At 37.2% G+C, this 22258-nt stretch overlaps 1 protein-coding gene across 1 annotated transcript in view; it reads right to left on the bottom strand.

The window, feature by feature from the left end:
- Positions 1–3262: 3262 nt before the first annotated feature.
- LOC127965852 (CXADR-like membrane protein) overlaps positions 3263–22258 on the bottom strand; it is a 54047-nt gene continuing 35051 nt past the window's right edge. Inside the window, exons 2-7 of the mRNA XM_052566542.1 lie at positions 19718–19875; positions 18652–18850; positions 11973–12140; positions 11024–11146; positions 9077–9218; positions 3263–6709 (exon numbers count right to left, since the gene is read on the bottom strand). Coding sequence (XP_052422502.1) covers positions 6361–6709; positions 9077–9218; positions 11024–11146; positions 11973–12140; positions 18652–18850; positions 19718–19875 — 1139 coding nt within the window. The 3' untranslated portion in view covers positions 3263–6360. The remainder of the gene's footprint in view (positions 6710–9076; positions 9219–11023; positions 11147–11972; positions 12141–18651; positions 18851–19717; positions 19876–22258) is intronic.

Genomic DNA, 22258 nt, shown 5'->3' with positions numbered 1-22258 from the left:
CGGATCTTTTTAGTGAATTAGTTCAATCGACTCACATGAACCGTTCTGAAAGATTCATTAAGAATCCAAATAGGTTTAGCGGTTCTCGAGTCTGATTCATTGAAGCGAAAAATCCTATCGATGAACCGAGCATCTCTTTCAGGGATGTTCAGGGAAGGATTTGGAGTGAAAACGGCCCTGGATTTTATCCCAAATAGTCCCACCAAAACTACAAACAGCAATTCTTTCTCATGTATGGCAAATAACATCACAAGCCCATGGTGACCCTGTTGACAAGAACAATATCCATCACATAAATTTTAATGATTTCCACTACAGATACCATTACAAACCATCAACTTTTAACTATTAAAACCATTAAATAATGGTATCATGTAGTGTGTTTTTAGGACATATTACATTAGAATTTAATGGCTTTAACAAAAGCCACCAATATAGGTGACCAATTAACAGTACAGGCACCATTAAAGTTTCCATTAAAACAAAAACAATTTTAATATAACCAGTAAAATCATTACAAACTATGTGATTTTCTACTTTTTTCAATTGGGATTGAAATAAATGTACTATTGTTTGAACTAAAATACTTGAAATCAATAGAAAAAGAGCAGAAAGCAAAATGTATAATATGACAGTAATAAGCATAAACCTAGTATCTAGAAACCTGAAACAACAGATTTCTTCAATTTGTGTATTCACGTGTCTCTCTCTCTCTCTCTCTCTCTCTCTCTCTCTCTCTCTCAGTGTGTGTGTGTGTGTTTCATGTTAGTCAGACTTATCACCTTATAGGCGATTTCATTCACTCTATTTTCTAACTCAATAGGCCTATCTTTCAAATGTTATCCTTTGTAGAATCGCTGCTGTCTCTTTATGAAAGTATGAAGTTATAAATAGCAGTGAACATTCGGACTAGGGGTGTCCCGGGATTTTAATAGTGCTCATACACGCTCTATAATAGAGATGGGATAGTGAAGAGGCCCAACATTATTTCTCCTTTATGCCAATGGGCCAGATTACTAATACACGTTCACACACCTTTTGAATTTACAATGGTGAATAAAGACATTTCTTAATGAACCGTTATGTTTTTATAGATTGAGCAATTTCTATATACACCTGCACCTTTAATATTTGCAAATGTCAGTGAATGTTTACATTAGAATGCACGCTATGTATAGGCTATATATATATATATATATATATATATATATATATATATATATATATATATATATATATATATATATTGTCAAACATTTTTTACAGGTCTTGAAATAATAATTTCTGAACATTAATCATTGACTGTGAGTATTTATTCACCTTTTCTCGTAGTTTTTCATTAATTTTTAAAAAAAAAAATGTAAATAGTGTAAATTGCTAATTTCATAATGTCGGGGCATATTGTAACGCATTACAACGTACCCCATCTACACAGTTAAAATTTAAAACTGGAACCAACTAGTGTCTTCTGTAAGTTATTGAAGAATTAAAAAACAATCAATAGCCTACTGATAAATAACAGATTGGAAATTTAAATAATAGCAGAGTTATCTCATTTTAAATGAATAGCTAATAAAAACTGAGATTAAAAATACTTAAGCCAGAAATATAATCTTAATATGGTAAAATAAATGTTCGGCGATATCTTCAAAAGACTTTTACATTTTAGCGCACTTTTTTTCTCAATATAATGTTGATATGGTAGGGTACTAGTAAATACTTACTGTAAATGTTGTTATTGTAGCATGTGTGGAAATATTTAAACCACGTGTTACCCCGCGTTACTTTGTGCACCAATACCCCCTACTCTAGGCTACAACAACAGATATTAGACTTAACATTAAAATGGTCTATTTATTTAGTTCATGCAATATTCCACGCGATCACGTTTTGACATAAATCCAAATTGACTCTTCTGAACCGGTTCTTTGAGTGAATCTTTTGAACTAACTGTTCAAAATGAATCGGACTTCCAACTTTGTCCACCATGAATCATCAGCGAATTAAAAATGTATGTCTGTTTGGCAGCTTCGCAAGGTTTGGCAGTGTCTAAACGTCTTTGATGAATGTGTTCAATTTACCCTAAAGCCATATGGACCCAGTGGCATAGAAGGACATTTTAAGAGTAGGCCGAGTGGCCAAAAATATGTGTAGTTGAGGATGAGTCATCAATATTTTGAGCCACTTCCACTGATCTGTTATAGATCAGTGGCCACTTCCCATAAGATAGTGACTGAAAATCTTAGTCTTCTAAAGGTAGAGTCACAAAACTTAAATTCTTAAGCCAATCTTAATTTACCAAATTACAAACCCCGCTGAAAAAAAGAAAACAATAGAAACCATCACAGAAATTCTAAAGATTTTTGTTGTTGTTGTTTCTAAGTGTTTTGGGACATATTTCATTAGGATTTAACAAGCCACTAATAGAAGGCAACAAATTACCAGTAGCAACCCATAGGGTCCATTATAGTTACCATTAAAACCAATGCAAGTCCCATTATAAGCAGAATAAACACTGGGATTTTTGTTGTTGTGATTTTTTAGCAGGTAAAACACACACAAAAATGGCACGGTTACACTAGATATAAATTCTCTTTCCTTTCCACACGCTTATGTTTTATGTATTCCCTATACTGTATTTCATACTGTTGATTTTTTTTATAAGTGCAGGTAAATGCACACTGTGGCCAGTAGAGGACACAATTGCACTAACACTGTAATAAAGCATCCTAAAACTCTTTATGAAATCTCATTGTTACGAGGGATGAGGAAGGTGGAAAACGAGATTTGAGATATTTTAGAACAACGGCTGTGATCAATTGAAAAAAAAAAAATGGATTATATTGTTGTATAGGAGATTTGGGTCAGCCATTTGTCAGACTGCATACTGATGAAACATGCCAGAATCACTATGAGACAGAGAACAATTACACCACAATGGGGGGATTAAGGAATGAATAATTAAGTTCCTTTCTCCTTCTTCTTTTTTTTTTTTTTTTTAAAGCCCATAAGACACTGTAGAAACTAACTAGACTCTTAACTTAGAGCAAGAACACTTCAGATGGATGGCTGCCACAGGAAGTACTCTTTTTTTTCCCCCAAGCACATAAATTACATTTCAGCAGTATCTTTAAATTTGCTTTGAGTTTGGATTTTGATCCCTCCACAAAGTCAAAAGGCAGCTCAATGAACTACTTTTGACAATGGAAAGCCCTGAAACGTCAGTGCAGTGAACAGAATAATGAAAGCATTTTCATTGGCTTGCAACGGAATGCTTTATTACAAACCAAAAGAAAATCATTGAGATACTGTACAAATATACATTTGTAACGAAGAAAGGAAATATGATATGTACAATGTCTTTTGTCATCAAAAAATAGCCAGTAATGTAAAAAAAAAAAAAAAAAAAAAAAAAAAACACACAACAGAGGGAAAAGACTCATGGTTTCTTTACTCATGCAGTCAAAACACCAGACTGACCAAACAAAACTACTATATGGAGAGCACAGCTGTAGAAGTGCAAAACCTTGATCTTGCATTATTCCGTATAATGATAGGCGGCGTATAAATCCAAAAAGTATTTACATTAGTAACATTTTAACCAAAATCCTTTAATAATGCGATTCTTAGTATATAATGTTCTGATATTAGCACTGAGTCAAAATATTCATCTTTCTCTAGCTATCGGTGTCATGCAGGTCCACTGTTTAGATGCACATTCTCTCAAGCAATTGTATGCAGGGTGTTTAACATTAGAGCTCAGCATTCAAACTGTTCAGCTGTGACTGACCGAACACAAACTCAACGGAACCATGCGTCTCAGCACATATCAACAGCAGACTCAGCCGTACAGGAACAGCGGGTTGCAAGGAAGTACTTTTGACTAATATTACTTCATTTTCTCAATTTCCCTGCCCATGGAAATAGACTTTAAAGCCGGGGAATCGACCGGGCCGGGGGTTGAAGCTAAATCAATGGAACTGGGTGCACATTCTGTGTTCTTTTGCATTGGCCTCAAGAGTTGTGAAGGATTGGATTTAGATAAATAAGCTCAGCCTTTGGTTCCTTTACCTCTTCCAGCATTGACATCTAAGTCTTGTTCCATGCAGAGACGCTTATTCCCTGGTTATTCGGCAAGAAGACATTGTTCTGTCCTTAAGGGTGACCTGTCACTTTGAATATTTTCTGACATCATTTCTGAAGACGTAAATAACAAGACTGTCTCTTTGAGGGGAGGAATCCATGTTGTGGTCCCCTGCTGTTCACTAACACGCACATTTTTTCAGCTGGGTCTGGGTATGAATGCCTCTCACGGGCATTCGAATTCATCAAACATTGAAATCTACGAGGGAAAACAACTGAAAAATAGAGAAAATATATTTGCAATGGCATTAGAGTAATCCAAATATAACTAGAATACAAAATTATTAATGTGTATAAAAATCTGCACTCAAGAATTTAAAGCTTCTAACCTACTGCAGTTACAATAATGCTGAATTATTTTGCTAAAACAGCAAAAAACGAAATTCATCTTAAAACGTAATTGTTGAAATGAGGAAAAAACACTAAATAGTCAGCTATTCAAATATCGAACACATTCAAAGCTCATTCGCAGGCCCAGACAAATTTTTTTACATTTTCTCAGTTGATTTTTTTGAATAAAATGATATACAATGTCTTAAAATGAGCTAAAAGTACTACATTCTTATTGGTAACTGAAAGCATTAGCAAATTAACCATAATATTTATTAAACATACACACACAAATGAAGGGTTATGTAGAGCAGTGGCCTCAGCAAACTTCCAAAGTGGCATCAGGATGACTTAAAATGAATTATGTTGAAATTATAAAAAGATAATCTATTAAAATCAACTTAATTAAAATACTAAAACCACACTTATGAAAAATCGGGACTGTAAACTGTTTTTATCCCCCCTCTAAATAAATATTGCTTTTATTGAAGAACATATTAGAATCTTGGAACTTCTGGAATCGCAATAAAAACTTTGGTTAAATAATTTATACTGATATATGAAAACTCCCAGTTTATGCTAATAAAAAGTTTTAAAACAAAAAGCGTTGTCGTAATTTCAGCAGAAACCCAGCTTACACAACCATTTCTAAGAACATTTTGCAGATGTTCCAAGTACGTCATTAAAACATTATTTCTGAATGTTCTCTTAATGTTCTCTGAAAGTTTTTTTTTGAATATTAAGGGAACATTCCATTCTAGAATTTTAAAAACATTATATGTTTCAGAGAACATTTCTTGTCAGCTGGGAATATCAAATGAAATATATGGGGGGGGAAGCTGTGGAGCTTTGAGAAAGACAGCCTTTAAAAATAAATTCCACACATGGATGATTGTTCGGATTCATCATCATCATTTAGACACTTTAGATCCATATAAACCATATTAATAGACATATCCATATAAACCAGGGCATAATAAGCCTGACCCAACCTGATCATACTTGCATCCAATGGGATGTTCCAACCAGACATCTGATTTCAATTGCAAATACTGAAAACCAAAGCAGAGCCAAACCATTTCCCCACTGAGACGATCAACCTCATTACTGAAGATACTGTTTGAGTTATCCTGAAGAATGTGAATGAATGATTTAAAGGGAATGTGCACACACGTTACGAATCAACTGAAATATATGGAATTCTTATAAGTAACTCTTAAATATGGAATATGTCTATTCGTATGGAATATTTATGAAGAGCAAAGAAATTTTACAGTCACTGTTTATGTCGACGTGTATTGATTCTCATTCTGGGCCAATTGCAGTGTCTGTGCCCAGCAGGTGACCTGCCATTGGCTGTTGAGGTGTGATGCCCACTGGGCCGCCTGGCGAATGGCGATTGGCAGAGGAATTGAGTGGCAGATGTGGATCGTTGTAGGGGCGGATGAGCAGGTGCCGGAAAGAGTCCGCTTTTGTGAGTTTCCTCTCCAGTTCTGTATCTGTCAGTTCAAACCAAGAAAGGACAGGAAGTGTGCGGTCAGGTAGACAGGCTGTCTCTCTGGGTAAAGGCAGAGCTGTATCTCTGTTCATATCTGCCTCTTATGTTTGCTCAAACCATCATCATAACGCAAGGCACAGCCCTCCACAACCAAACCCCCTCCTTTTTCCTCTGTCTTTACCCTTTACACTCCACAAGGGGTCTTCTTCCATTTCAGTGTGCACATAAAAACAACAAAAGTATTTATTTTCCAACAGAGTCGGTTCTGCCTGACCACCTGGATTTTCCGCAGGGAATGGGAAATCCTTTGGGAATGCTCCTGATACCATATGTGGAGTGCAGTGTGTGTATTTATCTGTTTGTGTGTATGTTTAGGGCATTTATTATTCCTACACAGTCTGAAATGCCTTGGTTTGGGCGGGAATCATCACTGGTGTGGCGCCCATCCTCGCCAGGTTCCCAGGGCTGAGTTTGGCCGGGCTGGCTTTGGGGCTACTGCTGGGCTCCGGAGGTTTGGGGACCACATGGTTGTACGGCGGTGGGACCGGGGGGAAGTTTTCGGCCTGCCCGCTTTCCTTAAGGGCAGCCACGACAGGCAGTCGAGGCCTGGGCCCACGGAGGGCGCTGTTGTGCACCATAGACTGAGTGGAGGAGGCCCCGGAGCGAGAACTACCAGATCGGGAGGAGGAGAGAGAGTTCGGCTTCACCAGTTTGGCTTTGGGAGCCTCTGCATCTTCCCTAAAACATAAAGCCAAAGACTGTGAGATTCATTATCTGGCTTGGTCAGTGCATTGCAGCAGGGTCGTGGGGTGAAAGGTGGTGAGGATTTTAGGGGCCAACGGCTGTTGGGTGGGGGGCCCAGGCAACTAAAAAGACACTCAGGACAGTTGACACACAGTCTGTGAACACTGAATTCTTCTTGCTCTTAAACCGACAAATACATACAAAATTATGTCACATTACCCATCTTTGTAAGTATACTCGAAATGTTTTGGTAATGTCTTAAGTGAAAGTAAACAGTGGAGAAAGAATGAAAGAATTGGATGCATTGTCTCTTAAAGTGACAGCGCCTAATTTACTAGCTGCTGCAAGTGTCCTTGATGTTAATCCAAGAAATTAAATGAGAGAAAATCAATCATTGCTCTTTACTGAATTACTTTGTAGTTTTAACAAGATTTAATCTATATTTAATTTATACAGTGAATACTATGCAATGCTATTTTACATTTCATTATCCGGTGTCTGTACCTGGACACCTACAAACTTGAAAAACAAACAAAAAAAACATTGTTCTATTTATTTATCTGTGCTATTTGCAGAAAGGCATTACAGGCATGCAGTCTTGTATATACTTAGCATCTATACTCAAGTGGTCTTAAAATGTCTGTGCCAAATCGAAAGTGTTATTATTCAGACAGCTAGCTATAAACATGTCAACTCCCTCAAAAATATTTTATTTTCAAATTCTTCATCCTCCAGCTCGAAACTAAATAATTCCTGTTATTACACTCTGTTCCAGGAATGCAGTGTGCATTTGTGTTAGCATATAAATTTCAATGTGGCTCATCAACACAAAGAAATTAAATAAAGTTCCACATAAAGCAAAAAAAAAAAAAAAAAAACATGTAGAGTATACATATATGCAAACAGTATAGTCATGTTATGGCCAAAATACACAATATGCTAAATAAATCAACGGCTTGCAGGGATTGTCCAACCAAAAATGAAAATTCTGTCATCATTTACTCACCTTCATGTCTTAAAATAAGACATTTAGCAGAATGTTGGTAAACAGTTACGGTTCCTATTGACTTGATCTATTTTTTTTTCTTTTTATCATGAAGTCAAAGGGAACCAAAACTCTTTAGAATATTTTCTTTGTGTTCCATAGAAGCAAAAGTCACACAGATTTTGAACAACATGAGGGTAAGTAAATTATACAAATTTTAATTTTTTTTCTTCTTGCTTTATATGTTTTAGCCGTGATTCCCATTCAAATCCATTATAAGACTGACAGACTGCAACGGTGTGTTTTAAGAATCTCAGTTTGTGTTCTACTGAAGAAACAAAGTCACCTACATCTTGGATGCAGATAAACATCAAAATTTCCATTTTGCGTGAACTATCCCTTTAAGCAAAACATGGTCAGGTCAAAGTGTCTGTGTAATTTCAAATTGATCAATTTTACTGGTAGTCCACTGTATGAAGAATGCTTGGGTATAATATATCACAGTTCACAGTTTATTTTGCTATCTTCACTTAAATAATTACCTATAGTGTCCTACAATCTCTAGTAAAATATGTAAAAAATTATATCTGATGTCTGCATAACTTTTGGTTTGACTGTACAGTGAATATAAATATAAACAAATGGATAAAATATTTTCAGCCAATATAAACAAATATATATAAGAAATTTAAGCAAAGTACATAAAGTAATTATATATAATGCATTTTCAAAAAAAAAAAAAATGTTGTGGTCCACTTTTTTTGAATATTTTGACATTTATTTAAAAATATATCTGAAAATATACATTTGCGATATGGGTTCAGAAACTTGCTAGAACTGTTTCAGTTTAAACCCCTACATGGAGTGCATTCAGGCCTAAATTAATTTTTTTAATGCAATCTAAATGCTTTTCTAGAAGCTTTCGCTAAATCTGCTAAATGGCTCTAAAGCTTGTTTTGCTAAAATCATTTGCACGCACAAACTTTTGTTTTAGGCTTTGCATTTTACAAAATGTTTTGATAAATACAATAAAATGTAAAATCACTTAAAAAAAGAAGACCTCTTCAGGCTACTGGCTAACAAGTTCAGGGAAAATGACTGCAACTCTGGGGCCTTGTTATGTACCTCTTTATACCTCAGCAAGAGCAGTGTATATATGTGTATCTCGCTGCTGTCTGCATTGTTAATGCTCACTCATCCTCCAAACATGCATAATTCATATACACCTGCAAATTAACCTAGACATGAATGCAGGTCAACAAAGAGAAAGAGTTGCTGTTTTAACAAGCATTAGAAATGTCTCAGGAGGTAATTTGCATGCATGTTCTAATCTATATGCTATTTTAAAAAGTGTTCACAATTATTTGTGTCTTTACCTTATTTCATTGGGTGCTTCCTCCTCTTCATATTTCTTCTTCTCTTTTTTGCGGAAAACAAGCCAGACGATAAGGATGATGAGGAGAACGCCGAAGGACACACCCACCACCGCTCCAGCCACCACACCCATCCCCCGGACATCTGCAAAAGAGCCCAAACATCAGAACTCTTCCTGTTTTATAAGAAGTTATGGTTATTTGCTTAGCTAACTCTCACTATTATTACTGTCAAGTCAAGTCACATTTATATTAGCCTTTTCATACAAACACAGATTGTTTTAAAGCAGGTTTCCAGTAATTAACAAGAAAATAACAGTATTAACATTTATGAAACAAATAAAAAACAGAAGATAACTGTGTGAAATGAATGTTGCAAAGTTCATTAGCTATGAAGAGAACTCAGTTCCGCTATAAAGCAGCTCTACAGAAGATAATGTTGTTATTCAGCTCAAGTTAATTCAGTGTTGATTCTCTTTAGTTCAATAATGTCTTACATATCAAATATGAGAGAAAAAAAGATTGAGCTATAAAACAGCTCTATAGAAGACAATGTTCATAACACTGACTTAAGGGTTAAAAAAAAATGAAGAATTAAACAGTGGTGTATAACTTGTCCGGAACCAGTTGTGTTAGAAGGAAAAATTTAAGAAAAAAAAAAGTAAGATGACATAGATGGAATGACCCAAGCAATTTCTAGGGACCAAAATTCTATAGAAACACAGTGGGGAACTCTTATGCCAGTAAGCAACTACTCAGAACCACTCAAATTAATTCTATTCTATTCTATTCACACACACACACAAACGCACACAGAGAGAGAGAGCCCCCAGAAGTGTGTTAAACTGTCTAAAAACTCACACACCCAGTATCCACTACTGTATTCATTGAAAACATTCTCCGTTCTCTGAAAAGACACAGAAAACAAAGTTTCATGCTCAGAATAGCCTAACAAACAGCCTGTAACAAGCAAGCAGCCCCCTCTGCATTGCAGATACCTGAAGGAGTGTATCTCAGCATGAGAATTCTCCAGCAAACAGCACAGCATTAATCAACCTACCGCACTCACTACGCTCCTGCCTTTAATAATATGCCATTTTTTGCATGAATAAATTTCTCTTTCCGCCACATAATTAATTATTTCTTCTAATTCCATCATCTGATATTTAATTATGCAGCAGAGCTGTTTGAGAAAGGTTTGGAGGAAGGAATTAAATCAATGAACACTGTGATAAAGAAAAGGATGAATTCTTTATTTGGATGTTAAATAGTACTGAAAGACTGCGCTGCATTGTAGAACGGGTCAGGATCTCACTGCCATCTTCACAAAATATACAGTGGGTTGACCATGTACTTGTGTTGACACTAATTAAATTAAGTGTCAGAAGCAATAAGAAAACAAAAACTAGGAGTAATTATTTATGATATGCATAAATCGTTTCATTTGTGTCTTTAACAAAGTGCTCAAGCAAACAGAAAAACACAATGGCTAAGTTCAAATTAAGTACAAAATTGTATTCATATTATATTGTGTTATGTTATGCAACATTGCATGTATGCAAATTTTATTTATGCATGGGATACTCAGATTACCTAATGTCTCCCACAATGCAAAGCAATGCACTCTATTTGACCTAGCATTGACAGCTTGACAAATAAAGCAGCAGAACATTTTTTAGCATCTCCTTTTTTTTCTTTGATCAGACTGAAAAATAGTAAACTTTTTTTTTTGACAAATTAGCTATAAAAATTCTAATTTTAATTCTAATTTTAAAATATTATTTCTAAGGTAATGGAAAACTGTATGGCACATGCTAAATAAAAAATGCTGTGCAATGAGGTAATGTGTCAACAGTGTTTGAAGCATTTATCAGTGTGGTATTTTTAGGTTTCCACAGTATGCTGTGCTATTATGCCATTCTGAAAGCATCCATTCACACAGGTACTTACAGTGAACTTTGACCTCTAAAGTGCAGTTTTCTTCTCCGACATCATTGCTGGCGGTGCATTTATAAACACCCGCGCTTTCCCTGGTCAGATTCTTCAATGTCACAATCTCAGGGTTCTTCAGATCTTTAGATTAAAAAACATAGAATTATTAGTTTCAAATAAAATAATAATAATAGTAAAAAAAAATCTTACTGACCCAAAAATTTTGAATAACAGTGTAGCTGTATATTAGTATCAGTATCAAATAAGCTCTTGTTGTCTAGTGACATTACCAAACTACATGATAAATAATAACCAATGATTTAACAAAATGTTGCTTTTTATGGCTGGTTAGGACATTAAATTATTGCTTGTCAGTTCATCAAAACGGGCCCGATTAGGACATGCTGTCACATGTCAAGCTTCAAGTATTGAACCTACAACCTTTTGCTTAGTGTTGACTAACATGAACTACTGAAAGTGCACAGTTGAATGAACAGAGCATGTTCTGCAAAATTCTCCATAAAGCCTGATGAAGGGTATAGAGCACATTACATTACACATACGTCACATCTCCAAGCCGATCTCATAAGAGGGGCTAATTGGGGAGGTAGTGAAGCATGTGGGGTAAAAAGTGCTGATGGAATTGATGTAAATTTAATTTGAGAATGCTTGCGGTGTTAAATTGGCCCTGTAGTGTCTTCATCTATTTTCTGCTCCTCCAGAGAGGAGATGTCCACATGATTTACTCCCCATGCTTGGAAGACAAACTTAACGCTGCATTTTTTTCTTCGTGGGAAAGCATTATTAAAGTGATAAGAGCAGAGCGAGTCAGTTTAGCATTTAAAACATTGGCAACAGGTCACAGTCAAAAGATCATCTTCCCCTACATCAAATCTAAATATGGAACAGATGGTAAAAATTATTCAAATTTCCTCATGCTTAAAGACATAAATGATCATGTGCTCACCTATGAGGGCCAGAGGTGGCAGCTTGCCGACATATTTTCCATTGTCTAAGACTCTTTCCCATTTGTAGCTGATTGGGTCGGAACCATCTGTGGACTTGCAGCTCAGTCTGACATCACTTCCTTCCAGCAGACGACCTTCCATCCAACAGCGTGGTTTAGACGGCTTTACTACATTGCAAAACAGAAAACACACAATGTAACCACACAGTAATGCATATATTTGGATAATCTGATAAACAACCATGTCAGAATGCAAATGTTTTGATAATCCTCTGAAATGTATATCACAATATTTGTGTAGTAGCTTGATTTTTAACAAATAAGTCTTAAATATTAAACATCCACATGGAAATGCATATTTTTGGATAATCTTGTTCATTTTATTTCACAAAATAGGATTTTTAGCTGGAAATAAAAAAATAAAAAAAATAAAATATATATATATATATATAGTGTTCCTGTAGCTCAATTGGTTATCGCATTGCGATATCAAGCACAAGGTTGGGGGGGAGTTCGATTCCCCAAGAACACATGATAGGTAAAAATGTATAGCCTGAATGCACTGTAAGTCGCTTTGGATAAAAGCGTCTGCTAAATGCATACATTTTATTTTATTTTTTATTTATATTAAATAGTAACTGTACATGGTAATGCATATTTCTGAATAATTTAGTGAATTTACTGAATAAATTCAGAAAAACTGTGGCAACATCTCCAAAATGCTTCAAGAGACCTACCTGCAAAGCTGCCTGAAAAACTATGTGCAAGTGCACCTAGGGCAAATTTGCTTTAGACACAAAGGATGCAGTCACACCAAAGGTTAATTTCATTTAGTTAATAGAAGCTAATTGATTAAGAAAATCTATTTATGACATGATTTTTGACAGCATCCTCATTTTACAGCATTTTTACAAAAGTGCCTAAAACAGTACTGTAGCTTCGCAGGTTGGTTTCTTGAAGCATCTTGGAGACGTTTCCACAGTCCCTCTGGATTGAGTCGGTCTCAGTTTGTTCTGTTTCTTCATGTTATTCCAGACAGACTGATGATGATGAGATCAGATCTCTGTGTGGAGCACTGGCTGCTGTCAGACTCCTGAAAACAAAAATCTCACTGGATTATTACAATAAATGGCCAAATTTATGTTTGGAAATGTAAACTGATATATCCTACTGACACACTACAGCAAAATATAGAAATAACTGAATTAAAACCGTGTTTTCTAACAGTTTTGGCCACCACTGCATATTTCAAAATTAGAACTAAATTATAATGGAACAAGCATTTAAGGGAGGGGGGGTGAAATGCTAATTTTCACTCAATATCCTGTTAATCTTGAGTACCTATAGAGTAATACTGCATCCTTCATAACTCCAAAAAGTCTTTCGTTTTATTATATTTATAAGAGAAAGATAGTCTGTACCGATTTTTCCAGGAAAAACACGACCGGCTGGAGGCGTGACGTGTGGGCGGAGCTAAAGAATCACGAGCGCCAGTAGGCTTTTGCGTTTGGAAGCTGTGACATTACCGTGAGGAAAAAAACATCCAAAACAAACCATGGCTTACAGTCAGATTCAGCGTATATTTATGATCCAGAATCAGATCCCGAGGCTGAAACTGAACGAGAGCAGCATTAGCAACGACTCGCTCCAACACACGATCGTGACCCTTTTTCGTTGGGATTGCATCATCCTTAAGAAATAAACGATACACAAATCCGGCGTCAAACTGGGCCTTGTTTGTAAAACAAGCATCTTCGAAATGCAGGGAACAAACACAAACACTTGCACAACTCCGTTGATGCTCTGCAGAGATGGGACCAAGTCACACATGTGCAAGTCTCAAGTAAGTCTCAAGTCTTAACCTTCAAGTCTCAAGTAAGTCCCAAGTATTTTTTTCTTGGGCAAGTCAAGTCAAGTCAAGTCACAAGCTATCTCAAGTCAAGTCCAAGTCAAGTCACCTTAATATTGTTATTTTACCTGCAGAATCTGATCTTAATAAAGTTAAAAGACAAGATATAAGTAACTGTCAGTAAATTAAAATAATTTGGATTTGCATTGTAAATACTCATGTTCAGTAAAATACATCATGGAATCAAACAAAATTGTAACTTCCTAAAATTATTTATTTTTCACTTCTGCCAACAGTGTTTGAAATGTTTTACGTTTTCAACATTGATAATAATAATTCAGTAAGTATCTAAATTAAAATTAATCTTAACTACACACACTCTTTACATGTATTTATGTTAGGATCATCACTGATTTATGCTGTTTTTTTATATTATAATATGAATTTCCAGGTATTTCCAGTTGCTATTTTGTCAGTTGCAAAGTACTTAATAGCAAATAACTTTTGAAGCAGTTGTGTGCACTGATTTTGTAGCAGTTTCCAGTTGTTGTTTTTTTACATCTGAAGAATGTTGTCTTGAGAATGGGTGCCACACTTTAGAGAAATACCCATACAAATTATTCTCTTTATGTATTTATTTATTTATTTTTCATTTCTACATGGATAAGAGCACAAAGCTTCAGACAAAACCACATTAACATTTTCATAAAGTAGTATAATAGAGCTTAAAGCAACAGCAAAAGGGAATTTCTTAAGACGTTTCTATAATAATGTCAGGAAAATAAACTTCAGCAGCTTAATTTCAGTAACTGTAGATGAGGACTTTAAATTTGGGAATCAAAAATGAGTGAAAAATAATGGAATTCAAAAATATAACCCAGGGATAAAGTAATACATATTTTAAAATTAAACTTGTAAATATGTTGGTATGATATGTTATGTGGTATGTTTCTAGATTTTCAAATTGTAAAATTTTCATTTTCAACTGTAATATGAATTCCCAGTTGTGAGTGTAATATATTTATGTGTATATATAAATACACACACGTTTAAATTTAAATACTTACATGTGTATTTATACATATTTATGTGATTTTATAGTATTTATATTTCTTAAATAACTAATATATGTATATCTTGATTTGACAGTCTTAAAATGACCTTCACAACTTACACAAGCTTAAACAACAGCACTATGAGAACATGAACTGATTTGCAGAGTCTTAACCTGTTCGACTGTCCTACAGGTAATCTGTTTTTGAAGAGCTGCACACGGTCGTCTGCTGTGACACAGCTGTGGTCCGTTTGTCCCGCACATGCTCTTCTGTGCTGACTTCTGTGTTTTGGGGTTCCAGTGTATCATCGTCATGATCCTCCACAACTTCTGGATCAGCAATGTCCTCATTCAGAAGACGGAGGTTGTAGAGCACTGCACAGCATGCAACAACATCTGCACAAAGGAGGAACTCACTTCAAGGGCCTTGAAGAAGAAGATGGAGCACAGCTGGTCTTCATCATCTGAATGCTCTCTCAACAATGTTCTGTGCACGAGCATCATTGGTGTTGAATCAAAGCTGTGCAGGATTGTGTTCAGACTCTCTGTCTGCTGTGATGAGGCAGATGAACACTCACACAAGGACACACACACCATCTCCCAGGATGTGTTTTCCTGCAGGTGGATAGGCCTCCAGAGTTCTTCAGCACCCTGGCATCATACACTGACCCGACACAACAAAGATATCAAGGTACTTACCATGGTGGTGACCTGCAGCTGAACAGAATGAAACCACTTCCTGTTGAAATAACATTGGGCTTCACTTGCTGGAGGTTCAGTTTGTATGTGACAGCAATCTATTGTTCCAGCTACCAGAAGAAAAGCTGCTTCCACTGCCTCCAGGTCATCTGTGGTGGAGAAGGCAATCAGCCTCCTCAAAATCCCCATGACAGACCTGACCTGCTCATTCTGTGCACAATGTTATGCAGCTCTTGGATGTCAAAGGCCAGTGACAGCAGCCTGTATGATGCTGTTCACAGTCTGTAAATATGTAGTTTTTGTTTTTTAGAATAAAATTTCAATAGGTTACACATTTTTTTGCTGATATATCTAACTATATATATTTATATATGTGTGTATATTGTCTATAATGTATATATTATGTATGTATTTATGTATATATTGTGATGTGTGTATTTATGTGTATATATGTGTGTGTGTGTGTATTTGTCTAAGCATTCATTCAAGTTTTATATATATGTATATATGTATATGTTCGTTTTGTGTAATTTTATTTGTATTTATTTATTACAATAAATTACTTTATATCCTTACATAAAACCAGTCTGTCATTCTGTTCACAGCTGTAGCTGCTGTTATTCTGAGGTAGAAAATTAAAAGCTAAATTTATTTTAGTAAAGGATTTACAAGCTGTCAACGAAGGCATGATCTGCGAACAGCTGACCGACGCCTGCTTTGAATTGTTAATTCAAACGACATAAAAACGCAGACGAAAGCGGTAAGAAAAACGAAAAACATCACCGATGTTCGCTCAGTAGATTGGGCTCTTTAAATTTACGCGCTGTTGTGACGACGTATGTCACGTGACAATGTCAACATGGCGGATGTAGTACGTCCGAATTCCATTCATACTACCCACATTCATACTATATAGAACGTACTTTTCTAACGGTCGAGTAGTACGTTCAAATTCAAATGTAGTACCCAGTACGCAGTATTCGATTTCGGACGCAGCTCTAAACTTTTCATAATGCCGCAAGCGCACCGCAGGTCATGTGACAATAACTAACCAATCAGCTTCCTCCTTTCCCGTATCAACGTTGAAAGCTCAGCTAAGATGAAGGAACAGCTGTTCATAGCTGTATATGGATTGCCATTTTGAAACGAATTTAGTAGCAGAGCTACTGCGAGCGATGTTTAGTGCTGCAAATCCATTTATACTTTGCTGAAATTTCCGCGTCTCCATTGAGAGAGAGCGTGTCATGGATGCTTAGCAACGACAGACGCCCCAGGAGCACTTCTGCCCGAGCGCTTTGGAAAGAAGGAGAAAGCGGCGCGACTAGCGTTTTCCACACGTTTTTAGTCGCGAACTATTGAAGACAAAAGCGATGACTCTCGGTACCTCTCAGGCTGACATGTTGATGTGATGTGATATCTGATTTAAGTGGGCGTGGTGTGTGTAAGGTAGAGAGGGCATGACTGATGATACTGTCCTGATCCAGTCACGACGCTATTCTCAGCCTGCGCTCCAGCTGAGTAATCAACTTTATTTAAAAAAATAATTTATATATTTTATATTCAAACTGAAAACATGATGTGATTAACACTCAAGTCATTCAAGTCATCGTGTCTCAAGTCAAGTCAAGTCCCGAGTCTTTAACTTCCAAGTCCGAGTCAAGTCTCAAGTCCTAAAAATAGCGACTCGAGTCAACTCGAGTCCAAGTCACCAAGTCACAAGTCCCCATGTCTGATGCTCTGTAAAAATAAACTCCATCCACTGGTCCCTTAATGCTGTTTTTTTTTTTTTTTTTGGTAATCTGTGCAGGGTTGTCTTGCCCTGGCAACCGAAAATATAGTTCTTTTGTGACATTTCGCGACGCTCTCGCTCTGATCAGTGAATGTCTGTGCACAGCCTCTCTCTGCTCTGCTATACGGGAGTGCGCGCTCTTCCGGCAGAAGTGCCCTTAGGACCCATATAGGGAAATTCTGCTCCATCTAACGTCACACAGAGCTATACTCGAAAAAAACTTTCAGAAACTTGTGACAAACTGGAAGGAGTATTTTTGGAACAGAAATACTCCTTCAAACGTACAACTTAATTTTTGAAACTTTGTCCATGTTTAGCATGGGAATCCAACTCTTTAACAGTGTAAAAAACTCAGTACTTCAGTATGCATGAAATAGCATTTCACCCCCCCTTTAAAGTATTTAAAATCAGGTCTGTATACTCACACATACACTTTTTTTGTGTCATTCTCCATTTATATCTATTTTTCCTCCCATCATGAACCTCTTAAAAAGCAGTGTGATGGCAGCAAGCTCTATAACATGAATCTGTAAAACAACCCGTTCACCATTCGGTCCTCGACCCCCCGCTCCTGCCCACCCCAGCCATCGGCATCTGCTCCTGCTGCCTCTATCTGCTGAGCCAGGACAATTTTGCCCTGGCACTCGTGGGGGGGGATGCAATTACAGCCGCTGAGTGGGATGCAGGTCCCCTCCATCTCCCAACTCTGTCAGGATCACTTACGGCGCACAGAGGAAGCTGCAGTTGCGATCTCTGCCAAGCCATTAACTTTGTGTTGAACAAGACAAATGCTAATGTTTGCTCCTCAGAATCGAACGTGTCGTTTGAAAGCCATGGACCATTTATACAAATGCATGTGTAAATTTGTGGTGCTCTTAAATGTCTTTAAGCAGCTGGTAAAGCGGTTAAGATGGAATGAGGGAATATAAAAAGAAACAATGGGGTGAAAACAGACGTATAATGTTTCTATGCTATGTTGAATGAGTAACTAAGACCGATTTATGTGCTTTGGAAGTTTGACTATAGTGTGTCTAGGTAAAGTATGTGCATTTCTACATGCTTCTTCCCATGCTACCATGCGTAATGTGTCATTCTTATTGTCACGCAGTCGCTGAATGTCATTTCACGCCAAGATCAGGGCACGACTGGCGCACTACGCCCAGGGACAGCATCCTGGTGCTATTTTTGGACACCTTACTCTGTGACATAAGCATCTGTCATGTCTTTATCGTTCCCTAGGCCTACAAGAGGAGTTAATTAAAGCCAAGCTGCGGGGCCAAAGACTCACAGAGTACAATGAGTTTGACTGTGTTCCAGTAGTACTTCCCGCCGTTCTTGACCTTGCAGATGTATTCTCCGGAGTCGCTGAGTGAGAGGTCACTGATCAAGAGTGAGGCGTCGCCTTTTAGATAGTCTCCCGCTAGGGACAGCCGCCTTGCTTCGTTTTCGTTGGTGTCATAGATCCTCCCGCCAGAGTATGTGATCACCTGGTAAAAGAGAAAACATGCAGCATATTAATAAATACCGCTTTGTTTAGGCTTGTGAAACTCTTTGCGCTAAGGGCGCCGTCCAGTAGGGTTGAGTCACAGCCTCAAGTAGGAGTCTGCTAAACTCTTATGTCACTGTGAATCAGGCCCTTCCTCACTTGGTTATATTTGTCTTCCGGTGTCCCTGATACTCAACTTCATTCTGTAAAGCAACAGCTATTTTAAATTGTAATAATATTTCACAATATTACTGTTTTTGATCAAGTAAATGCAGACTTAGTGAGCACAAGATACTTAATATACACAATATACATTTTATTAAAACCATAACCTTTTGAATTGTTGTGCATAAATAAACTATAACTATGAACTTCAAAGTTTAAACTGCTTTTGGAGCTAAAGGGTTTGAGAGACAGACCCCAAAATGATCATCTAAGCACATCAAAAACTAGCTCTCTCTCTCTCCTTAAAAAGCTATATGCCATTTAGAAAAACAGCACTGAAATGATTCATAACTGGCAGGAAGTTCAATCGGCAAAAGGTTTGACCCCTTCATGTTGGATATATTGTGTCAGGAAGGACCCCAGGGAGCAGCTTGAGCCGTGGCCAGATTAAAATGTAAAACTTGTCCCCAGGCCAATTCCACATCATTAGGTCATAAAAGTAATTGTTAGGAGGCAAAGCAGTGACATATTAAAAGCGAGCAGTTTTTACAGTGCTGATTGCAGCACCGGTTGCAGAAAGACGAGCAGCAAAAAAAGCACTGCACTGCAGATCAGGGACTGTGGCGAGCAGCGGAGGCCAGCATCAGCAGCGCAATGTCGCAGTGGCGGGAGATCAGATTCACACAAGCGTGCTCACGCTCACCACATTCTGCCGTGAGCTGGATCTATGCAGCATCCATTCGATGTCCAGCAGGGAGATGTCGGCTTGCCACAGCTGATGGTGGCACGGCAGCGTGGCGTTGTCTCCAACCACCTTCTTCATCTCTGTCTGGCCATTTGCCTGAAGCACACTCAGCAATACTGTGAAGAGAGAGACAAAGAGAGAGGAGGAAGCGTTAAGGCCCGATGCCAAGGAATAGTTAGGACTGAAAGGCTTTAGTTGGCTTTGCTGCAGGTTGCAGAGGTAGATTGGGGGTTTAGAGAGGGGCGTCGGGGGTTTCATGCCACTTGATCCACTGAGATCTCATCCAGAGCACAGAGGAGATGATTCAGAGGCTCCGTCAAGACAATCATTGTTATATTCTCCAATAAATTCCTGGAATTGGGCAACGGTTTAACAGCTAAGCAGCCACTTGGAAATCAGCTTGATAACACAAGGGAGGGAATGGACTATTAGAAATTGCTGGAGACGGAGAAGGCCGTGCTTCTGAATTTATTGAGGTTGAAGCTGAATCTGTGGGCGTACGGAATCTGTGCTAATCTGTGTTACAACCCCAATTTCCCCCCATTCCGATCCATCACAGCCTCCTAGCGTTTCCCATCACGACACATTTTCCACTCATCAAGCGATAAAACGCAGAGAGTGGATGTCCTGGCGCGATGCTACTGTACTTTAACACCCTTTGCATTTGAACTTCTCTACATTAACACAGGGAGGCAGCTAAATGAAGGCCAAGCTAATTAATTCCCAGCATGCATTTTGATTGCAGAAATAATGCCAACACAGGCAGATGACAAGCAGACAACTCTACACCTCAGCCATGCAAGCCTTCTGCTTGACTAATTCTGATAATGTGAGGCAAATGATCAAATATCTTTGCTTTGGGCAATGTTCAGAAGTGCCCTGCATATTGTTATATGAAAATAGTAGATTAACATATTCCAGAGCATGAATGTTTCAAATACAATTATTTCACATTAATGAAATGAAGAAAATGGCATTGTTGGCAGTCTCAACAAATAATAGTCAGGGAGATGGTTTCTATCGCTTCTGGATCATTTGTCACATTAGAAATAGAGGGCTATATACTGCAGTGTTCTATGCAGTGCATTCTAATTGTATATTAAACATTTTTAGCAAATCTAGTAGAAATATAGTCAACTGTACAGTATATTGAAAATTGTTATACATATTTGCATACTTTAACACTACTACATTCTATATTTAAAAAAAGGAAGAAAAAAAGGAAGAAAAAAAAGATGATGGTATGACATTTCAAAAACATTCAGTGTATATATATATATATATATATATATATATATATATATAACTACTTTGACAGCCAGTAATCAACTGTGTGGATTAAGCTAAATTATATATTTTCTATCTCATTTATTATCACTATAATTTTAAGAAAAGATGGAAATCTAAAAATATAGAGCCCGGTCTCATTCGAACACACACTCATCACCTTAATTAAAATCACAATACCGTTAATTATCCGAATGGTGCATGCTGAACATTTCATTTTCCTCTCTTAATGTGGGATGACGTCATACCATGTGATATTTTAAGAACATCAAAGAGACTTTTCTGGCTGTTTATTCAGTTAAAGCATCTCGGTACGAAATGGGTTAAAATGCAGGCCAGTTAAATTGGGTTCTGATGGAAGCAGGTGAATTCTGCAGGCCACAGATTTAATATGGGGTGCATTACGATGATCAGGTTATTCTTCAAAGGAAATGATAAGATCAGATAAATCCTCATCTGCATGGCCTTCGCGGTGTCATGGAAATTCATCTTTGATGTGCAGTGAAATCATAGAGATCTGGCATACACTGCCTCGAAGTTAAGATTAAGAGAATGATGTGCTATTTACAGAGGTTTATAAATAAGTGTAATAAAATCAAAAGCTAGCTCTCAGAAGAGAGTGTGCCAGTTCAGAATGACTCGTACTGTGTTTACAGAATACCTAGATGAACTGCTGCATTTTTACTGTATCCCAAAATGCAATACACTCAACCTGACCAGCCATATGCAGAACAAGGAGTAATCTGCCACAATTCTTAAGATCTTTTTCTTGACAATTAATTTGCCAAGTTGGTTTTACTCAAGATTTAATTTAAATGCAAAATATCTATTTGTATTATTAATAGTTATCTTATTATTTAGTATGCAGTAAACGGTAATGATCTGATCATTGATTGGTTAAAGATATTCATGTGAACCAATCATGAGTCACTGTGCGCTCATTGGTGTACCAAAACATTTGGGAAATGCACATAAAGAACATTTGTCAGGTACTACACCAGTCTGAAGTCTTTGAAGCACACAGAGGCATCCATGTGTCTATTTTTAAACTGTAAGGAAGGTGTCTGTGGACCGGGTCATGTTAGGTTTTCTCAGCTGGAAAAGGTTTGGATGAAATGGCCATGTTAGTGCCTGCAGAGCGAGAAAGGCTGAGTGTTCATCTGTCATGATCTGCCTCTCCTGGACTGCCATCAGCTGCAGCTTGAGGTTTCT

The sequence above is a fragment of the Carassius gibelio genome, chromosome B10 (assembly GCF_023724105.1).
Source record: "Carassius gibelio isolate Cgi1373 ecotype wild population from Czech Republic chromosome B10, carGib1.2-hapl.c, whole genome shotgun sequence".
Taxonomy (NCBI): domain Eukaryota; kingdom Metazoa; phylum Chordata; class Actinopteri; order Cypriniformes; family Cyprinidae; genus Carassius; species Carassius gibelio.
Note: the sequence above shows the minus strand (reverse complement) of the source record. Positions and strands in the feature narration are given on the sequence as shown.